This window comes from Medicago sativa, chromosome 4, assembly GCF_051527215.1.
Source record: "Medicago sativa cultivar Bolivia chromosome 4, Bolivia_mono, whole genome shotgun sequence".
NCBI lineage: Eukaryota > Viridiplantae > Streptophyta > Magnoliopsida > Fabales > Fabaceae > Medicago > Medicago sativa.
The window spans coordinates 100,845,517-100,859,710 of record NC_140752.1 but is presented as its reverse complement, the minus strand read 5'-3'; the positions used below and the strand labels follow the sequence as shown (position 1 = coordinate 100,859,710).

The 14,194-nt window shown below is 33.9% G+C and overlaps 1 protein-coding gene across 1 annotated transcript; it reads right to left on the bottom strand.

Annotated features, from left to right (window-relative positions):
* Positions 1–77: 77 nt before the first annotated feature.
* Positions 78–13,332, bottom strand: LOC146934765 (DEA(D/H)-box RNA helicase family protein). The gene is made up of 19 exons (XM_085706701.1): positions 12,971–13,332; positions 12,410–12,564; positions 12,237–12,324; positions 10,923–11,168; positions 9,387–9,482; positions 8,167–8,355; positions 7,905–8,064; positions 7,497–7,627; positions 6,881–7,054; positions 6,507–6,779; positions 5,956–6,150; positions 4,273–4,476; positions 4,054–4,123; positions 3,756–3,904; positions 2,778–3,086; positions 1,977–2,036; positions 1,703–1,855; positions 1,463–1,573; positions 78–1,318 (listed from the first exon to the last, which is right to left on the bottom strand). Exons 1-19 carry the CDS (start codon positions 13,271–13,273, stop codon positions 848–850), a joined length of 3,537 nt encoding a protein of 1,178 aa, XP_085562827.1. The 5' UTR covers positions 13,274–13,332; the 3' UTR covers positions 78–847.
* Between the last annotated feature and the right edge of the window lie 862 nt (positions 13,333–14,194).

Sequence of the window (14,194 nt, the reverse complement as noted above, 5' to 3'; positions counted from 1 at the left end):
TATTTTATAGTGAAATTGAACATCTGCAGGGATAAAATAAGAAAAAAAACTTTGAAGGCTGTAAAAACTCAAAGCACTGTCAAACTGAGTTTGCATTGTCGCTATAGAAGATTCTAGTTCTAAAAATTATTGTACAACTTAATAAATCAGCTCACTTGTTTTCCTAAACAGATAATGAAATTAAGTAAATCAAATGAAATTAAGTAAATCAAATCTGATCTCCCTATTCATTAAAGTTATCTCTTATAGCTTACAATATCAGCTTGAAAAGAATTCATCTCAAGAGGTCTAACATGCACCATAATCCTCTTGAGCGTAAAAATAATTATAACTACATATTCTATAATTTAACCCGATGATCGGATGGCTTGATTAACAAAGTAACTACAACTCTTAGAAATGCACTTTAAATATTGCGAGTGATTACCTTGTAAAGTATCTCTTCTTTGCCCACAAGAGTGATGCAGAACAGAAAGCATCATTAGCCTGTGGATATGAATTTTAGCTGCTTACACTCTCCATTTTTCATGAATTCATTGCAAGTACAGTAGCTGCTCAGCTACCCATGCTGTACTCCGGGTCAGACTTAGTAAAAGCAATTGTAGGAATACACATCTTGGAATGTGCCCCTAATTTATGTGGACTCTAGATACAATCCCCCCATTACAAAATCAAGGGCTAAGATCTATACCTTTCAGATTCAAGATTCAAGATCCCTAATAGCTCTGTACACTCTTGCCGGTAAATTTATCCCTGATTCGATTGCACCACATAGAGACCATAGACAAGCCTTGGTATAGGATCCTATCAAACAAACCTATCCAAAAATATGTCTCGCAAAGGTAACTTAACTCCATTTAGCATCACTAAACGATTTTTTTTTACTTTTCTTGTTGCTTTTCTTCAAAAGCACAGATGCATGATCAATATCACCAGATGAATGGGTATTATCCCCTTTTAACCATAGAATAGCCTCAGCAGCAGCAGATTTTTCTGCTAGCTTCTTGTTGTTGCATGGCTGGCCAACAAAATCCAAGCCGTTGAATATGACAGTAGAACGGAATTGGTTGTTTCTCAGCTCCTGTGTTTTGTAAGTTGGTAACTGATGTCCAGCCCTGCTGAGGAATGTTTGAAGCTGATTTTTAGAATTATCACCCCCAGCTCCATCACCACTTTTGGATTTCGTTTCCTTCTTTAACTGTGGTAAGACCTGGTGACCATAGACAAATCTTCCGTCGCAGTGGTCCTCTGATACCAACAGTCTAACAGCTGAAAGAAGCTCATTATGCGAGTGTATATCGAACATAGGATCCACAAGCTGGCATAACAAGCAGAGCATAAAGTAATTATGTCAAGGACTTGAAGAGAGACTGGAAATTGAGGGGAAAATATGGCTACACAGCTGAATTATTCCCTTGATAAGTATCAAAGTTTTAAGTTATGGTCAATAAATTGAACTTACTTTTTTATGTATCAATTCTTCCAGTTCCCTCTTCAAAGTTGAGTACGTCTTGGCTAATTCTGGTTTCATGAAAAATTCTAGATACCCTCCCAACATTTTTAGGTGACCATCCTGTCAAAGGAATCATATGTTCACCATATGTAAAAGCACAAAGAGTAGTCAAAAGGAACCAGCAGATATAAACAATAAAGAACAACTGGTCGAGGGGAAACGTGAAGAAAAAACAGAGTATGAACTTACCAGTCCACCTTTGGATATGTTCCCGCCAAATAAGAGCAGCATGGAATCAGATATGCCAGTTGAATCCCTAAGGAATACTGTATTCACTTTAATCTTTTCATTAAACACTATCCATGGGTATGGAATTTTGGCTACACTTCCATTTACCGAGTTCTACACGATGCAGCAACAAAATTTTAGAACTTTAATGGATTATATTTTCCCCCAAAACAAAACTTGGTCATAAACGTACAAGGATTGATGAAAACATCAGATATTGGAAGAGGAAACTTACAGCATACAGAAGAACCTGACCATCCTCCATTGTTTTCAGTGATATTGACTTTTCCTTGTTCTGCATAACATTTTTCACGACCTCACATCAAAAAGAATTACATGGGAAAATTCAACTAATTTACATATAAAACACAATGGACAGCCTTCCCTCCATATCTATATGCAATACCCAAAGACACGAACATTTATGAATGTTACAAAATATGTATAAATATTTTCTTAAATTACAATTTCAGTAGTCCTTATTTTAACAAAGATCAACTAATGTCCCCGTAATTGCCATGTTATCGTCACCTCCATCATTTTCATATCGATGTAATTAATTCCTCCAATAATATCCTACTTTTGATATGGAAATACTGTCTTTCATTATCTTTGTTTTTTGCTGGTGTGATATTAGATGTAATGAGAAGTTACTTTTTTCATGTTCGCTGATGAAGATATGATATGACATTGATGAAAAAAAGTGCAGTTAATTTAATATCAACAACGAACATTAGGGGAACTTAATGCAGTCATTTTTTAAACTGAGAAATATAGTTGAAATTGAAATAAGAAACAAAATTATTGAGAGCAAATATGTAAGCCCATGTGGCTCATATAGTCATATATGCTACTGCATGTGTGCATAAATGTGTGTTATTTGCAGGTATGTTACTTTCATGAAAATGCCATAACTGTAGAAAATGAATTATGCAGACAGAACAATTCAACATGCATCAAAGCCCGGACAAATTTGAAACAGTGTAAACTAAAATTGAAGTATCAGAGAAATGAAAAGGACTCGTAAGTGGATTACCACAACAGAGGATATTCCAGGAAACAAACCCGCACAGATAACTGCTCGGAGCAGATGCTCCTCATTACTCCATTTATTGTTGGTTTCAGAATTGTTGCCAACCAGACCAATATCTTTGAGCAAGTGAAAGAATTGCTTTCGGAGAGAGTCAATAGCCCTAAGAGTTTGAGACGAGAGAAAATTACGCCAACAGAACTCGTAACCAGCTTGCTGTGCTTCAGCATCTTTCCAACCATCATAAGCACGAACAAGTGCAAGATGATCACTGTATCCACGAGCAGCAATCTGGGCCTTGGCCGACTCTGCAAGCTGCATAAAAAATAAAAGTAAATAATTAAATAATCTTAGGTACAACGCAATTCATGTACCTTCACTTAACAAATTTAGCATATTATGGGATAGCTGGTTTATAATATTGCATCAAAGCCTCTATGACCATGTGGACTAGAGTAGTAGAGTTTCACCCTTGTTGCCCCATTCTTCTACTGTGGTCTACGCTTCAAGCTCAAAGGGCTCTTCATTAAGGGGGTGGGTGTTAGTTATAAAATCATTTGTGTCTAGGGAAGTATTCATGAGTAATGACAAATACAAAGCCATATCTTCTCTGCCTAGCATACACCTAGCATAGCAATATTGATTTGATCCCAAGCAAAATAATGAATGAGACAACAATATTTTAATATCAAATATAAACAAATATAACTACAGTTCTTGCAACAAAAAAATATATGAATCCATGTTCATTTCAATGGGATCAACCTAATCAACAAATTCAGAGACGAGTGCATGAGTTTAGGCCAATATAATAAACAAAGCAGCGCAAATATAAGAACTTACTACACTTTATGTCCAACAAAAATATTTGGACTCGTGTAACAACTAACAACATCAAAACTAATATAATCCACCACTATTTCTATCAAGAGCAACATGGCATGGGGAGAGGCGGGGGAGATATTAGCAGTGCTCATAACTTACATCCTTCTTGTCAGCCGGCACAACAAATGGATCTCTCACGCTAAGCCCAGCAACAACAGTCAATATGGGATCCAAACAGTTGAAAATAGCTCCCAAGATGAGCATCTTGCCAAGCTTAGGCTCTACCGGAAGCATTGACAACTTGCGCCCTGAAAATTGACAACTCAATATCCTCAGTGACTCTTGAAATAAATCAAAATAATGCATAAAAAAAGGTTTGGGAAAACAGTGGCATCAGTAGATAGTAAAATGGCAGGAGAAGCTGAGACCAAGATGCAGAAAGTATAAGTTCTTTTACCTAGAACTGTCAAATTTTCATTCTCGTCTAAAGCACCAATAATTTTCAAATAATCAACAGCATTTTGAACCTGCAATTGACAACATAGGAAATTGAATAAAACAACACTGATGCAAGATGAAGAATGTCTTAAATCAATACATAGATTTCATTGAAAATAAATTCAAACAACCATCCTATTTCAGTTCAAGTTCCAAAAACAAGTGCAATGATGTTTACCGACAGAGGCTCTGGTGGCTGGAGAGCACTAGATAAAAACTCAGAGATGCTTCCAAGTTGTAGACTTTTTATTTGTAGACATAAGGACTGTAAAGGTGTTCTTAAAAGCTCTGGCAATTGATAATCAGCAAAAGCATCATAAACACATCTGGGATAAAGATGGTAGCATTCGCCAGATTGAACACGACCTGCCCTTCCTTTTCTCTACAGAAAAAAAATGTAAATTTGCTAAGCACCAGACTACCAAAGATAAATCCAAAAGAATATGGTAAAGAATACATTATGAAGCTCTATGCATATAAAGGAGTCATATTTGGCAGCTTAACTTCTTGAAAGATGTAGGGCAACTCGATAGCAACAATCACATGTTAACAATGGTTCATGATCCAACTACAGTAATCCACCAAAAGCACTAGGTTCATCTGTTTCCAATTGACACATTACTTCAATCTATTTCTACTCCAATAATGTGTGTGCCTTTAACAAGGCACACACATTATTGGAAATCTTTCTAAAAAGTATATGCATTGGAAAGTGTGTTTGACTTTTTCTACTCATGGAAAAAGGCCTTTTCCATAGAATGTGACATAACTACATAAACATACTGCTTCCTGAACAGTCAATTTGCTTGCATGTTCATTCCCTGTGCTATTTGCTTCATGGACGAATCCCACATCGAAAAGTTAAGAATAGAGTGTGGAGCATGAGATTGAAGTGTGTACTGCATAGCAACTAATATCACCTTGTCATGATTTGGGTTAGTTGAGGAATGTGATTGCGAGGCCCATTTAACCCAAAATGCAAAACGGCGACTTTTGTGCGTGATTCAAAAAAAAGATGTGTTCTTTTGAATCGTGTGCAACCGGGAAACCTCCGCTTTTAGTTGTTTTTAACCGGTTTGGCTGTTTTTGAATGGTTCTGCCACAGTGCAGTTCACGGGCCCTATTAAACCGGACATATGACGGGTTCCCAATCCGACCGGTCCGGTTTTAATTACTATGGTTAGGGTATGGTTATCTAGAAGTGCTTTTTTTACAAAATTACAATGAAGGGCATAAAAATCATTTGAAAAAAACATGTTCGTTTGAAGTCACTTTTTATATAAATTTGAATACAATCAGATGTAGCAATATTTCTTGAATATATTTTATATGATAATGTGAACAATATTAACTTTTTTTTTGCCAAAGAACATTATTAACTTAGAACATAATTTAAAAGTATATACTAACATAATTATTTATATATAAATGTTTCTATGTTAATGTAGTCACACGCAAATATATATATTCATGAATGAAAATATATACGAGAAATATATTGCACTTCAAATTGTATATTTCATGAACTAAAATACAATAATGGAACCAAAAACAGGGCTCAGGGCTGTGTGCTTTTATATAGATCCCTGATAATGGTTCTACACTACAGACACTTACAGGACGAAAATGAGGGTAATACAAGGGTCAAACCTTTCATATTCGAAAGATTGTGATACAAGGGCCAAACTCTTTTTATTTTATTATTATTATTTTAACAATCGATGTCTTTAAAAAAGTGTTTTTTACTCAAATAATCTATAGCAAACAGACTCTATCTGACCATTTTCCTTTCAAAAGGAAATAGACAAATAAATTCTCGAATAATCTAAATTTTAAAAAATTAATTTGAACAATCAAATACCTGTCTGGCAGCAGCTTTTGAGATCCAAGATGGAAGCAAACAAGGAGTGTTATTTAATGCATCATATGATGTCTCCTTTGCTTTTCCACAATCAACCACAAATACAACGTCATTGATAGTAATACTAGTCTCTGCCATATTAGTAGCCAGAACAATCTTCCTCACCCCTCCTCCAGGATTTTCAAATATTAATTTCTGCAAGATAAAAGAAAACAAACAGAATTCACTATACGCTATATTGAATGAATAAATGAAATTATATATATATATATATATATATATATATATATATATATATATATATATATATATATATTCAGTTAGAGTACAAAAACCTGATTGATTTAAATAATAAAAGACAGTGTGATTTAAAGGAAAGTGCAAGAGGAGTGCTGGATCTGAGAGAGACCAAGAGAAGCTTAAGAGACTCATTATTCCCAATATTTTAATAAAAAAAGTACACATAAGACATATATTAAATCGTAAAACAGATAGCAACAAGTAGTAGCATTTACTGTGGTAGTATTTCAGTCTATTACTAGCAAGGTCACCTGCTCTGAGCTGGACATAGAGCCATGGCACGCAAGAAGTAATACTCGGCTCTGATCACCCAACAAAGGATGAGCGTGGAGTTTATCCTTCAAAGAGTTTATATCATCCCAACCAGTCATAAAAACCAAAACAGCACCTGGCCTTTCATTCTTAACAATGTGGCAAAGCACGTGTTCAATAAGGTTGAAACCAATTGAATCAGGGTTCCAGCAGGACATTGACTCCTTAGTGCGTAGGCTATACCCCTTAAAGTCTGCAACCTCTAATGCATCCTATGCAACATCATAGAAAAATTAACATAACTAGTCAAAAAAATAACATCCCAAAAAAAGAAGACAAAGCAAAGAAAATATTTCCAGATCAACTTGTGTACCTCAACAGCAGAAGCAATCTGGCTCTTTCGTTTTTTGAAAGACTGGGCTTGTTTCTGCATTTTCCATGTTTTTTCTTGACCATAGTCATCAATTTGATTATAAGGAGTCAAACGATATCCAGTCCTTTCCAGAATATCCTCAAGAAATTGTGCTCGAACTGGAAAGGTAAACCCCTACATATTGCACATGTCCCAAAAACATAAAAATTTATTGTGTCCTTTCACAACATCTGTAAGCAAATGTGCAGTCATAGCCAAAGCAGCAAATTTGGGAATTTTCATTTCATATACTAGTTTGTGGAAATATTGGCCAAAAAGCAAGTTGAATAAATGTTAATATGCAAAATAACTCCAACAGAAGCATTTCTTTCAACAGCTAAGTTGTTGAATTACTAAAGTACACAGTTTGACTTTTAAAAGCTTATACAATCATTATCAAGAGAGAAAATTCATCATGTCCATAAAAACGGAACATCGCTGATCATTGCAAAGTTAAAGAATGAATCACATCAGAATAGATTATATGACTGCTGAAATACAACAACATAGTAAACTATATTGGGATAGCATCATTTGAACTTCAATTAAGATGCAGAAATGAGTATTCTGAGCTTACAGGGATATGCATCGTTGGGGCACCATCAAAATATGAAGAAAAAAGCTCAGCATTTAAGGTTGCACTCATCAAAACTAATCTCAAATCAGGACGACGAGGGAGGAGATCCTTCAGGACAATGAGAAGAAAATCTGACAAAAGTGAAAGTCAGTGGTAAGCATCATACTGACATATTAAATATAACAAGGATTTAATTTATATACACCAACGGTTTCAAGTTTTTTTACACTTGCCTCTAATCAAATCACGCCATGTAGGTATTTATGGAGATATTTTAGGAATTAACCTATAAAGTGGCATTATGGTGCGATTTGATTGGATGCATGCATAAAAAAGTTCTGCACTGTCGGTGCATAGAAATGAATCTCATAACAAAACAATATTGGAATTAAACAATATCATCGCTACCTTCATTCATTCCACGTTCATGAATTTCATCAACAATAACATGAGTTACACCTTTTAAACTTCTATCCACAAGTAGTCTCCGCAATAACACACCTGTGGTGCAAAAAAGAAGACGAGTATCCCTCCCTCTCATACCCTCCAACCGAACTTTATAACCAACCTTTCAGAATGGAAAACATGCAAATAATTGAAGTCAAGCAGATAGCATATAAGTTTAAGTAGTCCGAGCAATGGCAAGCTAAAAAAGGTACAAGAAACTAACAGATTCTCCCAATTTTTCCCCACGTTCTGCTGCAACTCTTTCAGAAACAGATATAGCAGATATTCTTCTAGGCTGAGTACAAATTATGTTACATAGAGATCCACGTGCAGCTTCAATCTCAGATTCTAATATGTATTGAGGAAGTTGTGTGGTCTTACCACAACCAGTTTCACCTGAGACGACAATGACCTGCAAATTTTCATTAGTGATACCAATTAATACAAATTATCATTCAGCAGCACAAGCATATTGGTATTAATATCCTCAACAATAAATAGACCTGCAGAAAAACTATTACCACATATGTTACCCATTCTAAGTTATCATTTACTCAGAAACTGTAAGTGATTCAATTTGATTGTTCGCTTCTGACTATTGTAACATATGAAGAGACAATGTAGTTCAAAGTTTACTTAGTATCTTGTAATATTTTTTATCTAATTTAATCTATAATCTTCTACATGTGCACAAATTTGTTATATTTGAGTGTCTATATCTCTCCATGCTAGTATTCCATCCTAATATTTCACATGCCTGCTTGATTCAATATGCAATCTAGTTTGCGTCCATGCAGAAGCTCCACATATATCAATATGCAATGTAATACAGCAATGATGTGCTGCAGTGCACAATATTAAAAGAGACTAAAAGTTCGCAGGTGAGATATAAGTTATAACTGATGTTGGATGAACATAAAAAAAAATTGTTTTAGATGATAATCATAATAATAGTAGTAGTAATAATAATAATAATAAGAATAAGAATAAGAATAAGAATAAGAATAATAATAATAATAATAATAATAATAATAATAATAATAATAATAATAATAATAATGATGATGATGATGATGATGATGATGATGATTATAATGATAATGATAATAATATCCTAATTTATCAAAAACAAACAGCTTCTTGTAAAAGTAAGAAATATTGACATCAATTCACAACAAGAATTTATAAGTTAATTATTTTTTCCAATTGTATCCTCTAATTAATATTATGTACATCACTCCCAAGTTATTATTCTTCAATTTGCCTTTATCATAATGGGAATACAATAATGGTTAATAAGGATAAATTAGTAAAATCATCATTCTCTTTTTTTCATTTATCATTTTTTTATCATGTGTGAAATGGTCAAAGATGAAAGTTATTGTGGGACGGAGGGAGTAATAAATTACAAATCGCAGAGGGCACCCTTTATTCCTTTTTCACCTGATTCTCTGAAACAACTTTCAAAAATGCATCTTTCTCTTTGAATGCAGGAAGACTTCGGCGAAATTCAAGCATCTTTTGGCCTTCGGGAGATTCCTTTGAATAAACCAACATATGTTATAACAATGACAAAAAGATTCAAGTATAGAAAAATTTCACTTAGAGAAAATATCAATAAACAACTGACATCGTATGATATATCAAGGTAACAAACCATATAACACGAATTGCAACCATCAAATGTAGATCTTGAATATTCAATCAAAATTGATTAATCAACAAGTTGGAAAATTTGCAATTTAATAAGCCTAATTCCATAATTGCTTTAATGTACTAATAGTGTTGCTCTCCACTAAAAATGTATTGTTAAATTGATAGATAATGATAATGCACAATAGCGTCTTTATAGCAATCTCCCACAACGGCAATGTAGAAGCAACTGAATTTGGGAGAAAAAATCGGAAAATAGTTAAAAACATAAAAATTAAAAAATAGTTAAAAGTTATTAAAAATATAAAAATTAGAAAAATAATTTAAAAAAATTGGTGAAGGGCAAAATGGGAAATATGGCTGGCCCCCATTATGGATACTAGATAGCAGAGCATTTTTGGATTACATTTTTGTAGTGTTTCTCACCATCTCTTGTGATTATTTTATTTTTTCACCCTTCATGTTCTTTGTTGCCACTATATCCTTCAATCATCGTAGTTTTAAACTTAATTCTATAATTTTTGTTGTTATTAACTTGTGTACTTAGCTTAAAAGTATTATTTAGTATTAATAATATGCCTTTAATTTGATGCATCTTTTCTTTTTGGAAATGATATAACTTTTACTGTAATCTTCAGTATAGAGGCCATCCCACTTTATAAGTTTTGGGGTCAGCCACTCTGCTTCATGCCTCTATCCAAGAGTTTTACTTGAAAGATATGTAAAAGATATATGATTTCAAATGGCCAGGCTAAAAGATAAGTTTATTTACTCTATAAGTTCCTCAACTATTTGCGGATTTTTAAATAGGTCTTTGAACTAAAAAAAATTGCAACTGAGAGTCACTAAACTAATCAACAAATTGTAATTAGGCCCTTAATTTGAAAAAAAGAATCAGATGATTGAACTTTTAAATAACTTGTAATTAGGTCCCTCAATTACAAATATTTTAAAAGTTCAGGACAGGCCTAATTACAAATTTCAGGGACCTAATTAAAAAAATTGTTCAGGGCCTAAACTCCAAATTCAGAGACTGGATTACAAATTTTTATAGTTCAATGACATATTTGAAAATCCTCAAAAATCCCAAGGACCTTCATTGTAGTTATACCTAAAAGATATAAATCTTAAGAAAAAAGATATGTATAAGATATATGGCCAGAATAAAAGATATAACTATTATGAAAAAGATCATGGCTGAACCTAAAAACATTGCTGAATATAAAATTACATTATATATTTCCATAAATTCACACGCGCACACACACACACAATAGGAATGTGAAATAAGCCGAGATTACTTAAAACAACTGAAAAACAAGAAACCTGCCAGTCTTGTTGTTGATGATGCAGTTGCAAACTTCTTCGTCGAAGGATTTTCTCTTTGGCAACACTATTATGGCTCATGGGTTCCGGATGCCCATAAATCCCTTCATCCGCATGAATGCTTCCATCATCCCTTGATCTATGCAAGGAATCATCGAAAGAGCCTACTCTTTTTGTAGCCTTATGTGAAAGATGAGCAAGGAGATGAGTGTCTACTTCTCTATGAACACCAAATGGTAAGGTTACCTGCAGAACATAGAAAAGCAGCAGGATATGTGCAAGAGAGGATAGATGTTAGGATATAGAATAAATGGAAATTATAGTAGTTAAAGTAATTATGAGTTGTTAGAGAAGTTAGTTAGTTTGTTATCTGGGTTATAGTTACGAGTTGTTAGAGAGGTTAATTAGTTTGTTATTTAGATTAGTTAGACAGTACATGTATAAATAAGAAAACACAATGGTTAGAGAGTATATTTTGAATATTGTAATTTTGAACAGAGTATTCTCTATTGTGAAGGGGAAACCCTTGAGGAGATATTCTCTCCTGTTCTATCCTATTTCTTAATAAAATTGTTAATTTCTTTGGAATCCAATTCTTGGGTTCCTAACAATAGACTTTTCCAAACAGCGCAATTTTCCAGTGTTAAACATTAAGACAGTTGTTTTCTGCTTATAATTCTTTGCACTGTTTGCTGCTAGGAATCTATTATTATCATAAAAACAGAGTCACAAAACAATTAATTGACACCAAATCACATATTTTTCCACATCATTAAAATGATGAGGTGTCATCATCAAAATCAATTCATGCATTTCTTCTCCATACCTCACCAATCATTCACCTTAACCTCTCTCATCATTACCTACACTTTTGTCTCCTCCAATTACCATACCAAAACGGTAACATAAAAATGTCTGTCAGCAAGCCTGTTTCACCGATTTTCACTGCCACATACACAAATCCCCCCTCCACCACCACCGCTACTATCATCAACACCATCACTACCACCAGTAACCACAACAAAGTCTACTTCACGTGTAGCATTGAGGACATCAAACAATAATATTAGAGTTGAACTGAACTAAATTACAGCTCTAGGTTTGCAACTACAATTGTAATTCAAATAAACTGTCCCCTAAAAGTGATTTCCTTCACCCCAAACTTTACAGGTCCATCAAATTCATTCAATTAAACCAGTTCATGCATTAAAATTTGTCACCAAAGGTCCAAAGAAAAGGAAGGTGCTTTTTTTCCTTTACGCGCAAGAATTAAAATAACAGAAAGGAACTCATTTGATGCAAAGTAATACATACCTCTCTGAGCGGACGCTTATCATCGAGGTCAGGGCGATAATTCGGCAAAGGCGCCTTGCTAAAAACAACAACTCTTGCATATTGTCGACTGCCAGAGTAAAATATGTATATTTATAAAACTAAAAAATGAAATAGAATAAAATATGAATTAATTAATGTGGAATTGAACATACCTGTATAATCCCATCCTGGTAGCTAATGTTTCAAGTTGCAGAAAATCACGGCGGTCTTTTTTCTCATTGGACACAACTTCTTGCTGATCTTTATTGCGAAGAAGCATGGTGAGTTTCCATCTCCAAGAATCAATGTTTTCAAGAGTCGAATCCCCCTAATAATAAGCAAAATCACTCTTAAGAGCAGGCGACGACTGGCCAAGTTTTATTCAATTCAATCTACTTTAAAGAGCCTATTTGAATGGCTTTTTTGAATTTATCTACGAGTATAAGCACTTGTGAGTTGTGACACTCTCTTGGAGAACTCACGAAAACAGGTTCTGAAATGTTCATTAGCTATTTGTTTTTTCAACTTATTTCCATAAATTCTACAGAATCGCTTATGAAAAACAGCATATAGATAATACAAAAAACCGTGTGACTATTTTATATTATTGTGTTATAGAAATATGTTATTCATAAAAGCTTAAGCTATGGCAGAGTATAATTAGTGAACAGCGTAAGTAACAAATATAGTGATAGCGATAGGAATATAAAAAGGAAATGAAAATAAGAAGCTACCAGTTGTTGTTGTTGTTGTTGATGATGTTGTTGAGGGCGAGAAGAAGCGAATTCGAGGTCGGATTCATCAGAGGAAACGTCTTTGAAGGCAAAACGGCCGTAAGTGGAGGTTTGTTGGTGAAAAAGCGGAACAGCGAAGGTCCTGTGTCTATGGTGGTTTAGGGCGGCGGGTGAGGGAGATGAAAGACGAATGCGGAGGTTAGTGGTTGTTGTTGTGGTGGTGGTGAGGAAATGACGAGCAGCGAGTCTGAAGATGCCGGCGGAGGGAATCCGCATTCGAATTCGCATCATCTGAAACGGCATGGTGAGGTGAGTGAACGAATGTGAGGTGCACTAACTAACCACGCAGCTTTTGCATCCCTAACTTCACACACTCTCCTATTGCTTATAATTGTAGTGAATCATTTTTCTTTCTTTTCCTCCCACAAAAAATACTATGCATTTTTACTTTCATCGCTACTCCTTCCGGTCCTATTTACAAGAAAAATTGACTTTTTAGATACATGGGATAATGTATGTATCTAGTTAAGGACCTAAACCAAATACATAAATTATTTAATGTATCTAAAAAGTTACTCCCTCCGTCCCGGAATATCTGACTCATTTACTAAAAAAAAGTGTCCCAAAATAACTGAGTCATTTCAATTTTCAATACAACTTTCATCATTCCCAGGGAGTAATTGTTTCTTGTAAATAGGACGAGAGGGAGTATTATCTTCGGCGAATAATTATTAGACCAAATACCTTTTTCAGTCTTTTAAGTTGACAAAAGTATTATGTTAGTACTTGAAGTTTTTTAAGCTTTAAAATAGGTCTTTATTACCCTTTGAAGGACAAATTTGAAACTTAAAAAAATTTTAAAAAATAGGTCTTTATTACCCTTTTAAGAACCAATTTGAAACTTAAAAAACTTTAAATATGTGCATTAAATTAACAACATAAATGACTTATTTAAAACTTAAAATGACCTATTTGAAACTTTAAAAATGTAAATGATTAAGTCGATATTTTGTCAAACTTAAATGATTAACCCGATATTTTTGTCAAACTTAAATGACAAACGGATGTATTTTGCCTAATTATTATCTTAAACTAATGGAACACGATCCTCTCCATATTTTGTCTCCTTCTCTCTCCTTCCTTCAATCTTAGTCATTCGATCAATCTAACGGTGGTAAATTTAAAAGGAAAAAAGCAAAATATATCCAAATCCCTAAATCTTGA

Coding starts and splice junctions, on each gene's coding strand:
- LOC146934765 (XM_085706701.1), bottom strand. CDS start 13,273: ATGCCGTTTCAGATGATGCGAATTCGAATGCGGATTCCCTCCGCCGGC. Junction 3,905..4,053: donor TGAAAATTTGACAGTTCTAG/GTAAAAGAACTT, acceptor GTCAATTTTCAG/GGCGCAAGTTGTCAATGCTT. Junction 2,037..2,777: donor CTGGAATATCCTCTGTTGTG/GTAATCCACTTA, acceptor AATGTTATGCAG/AACAAGGAAAAGTCAATATC.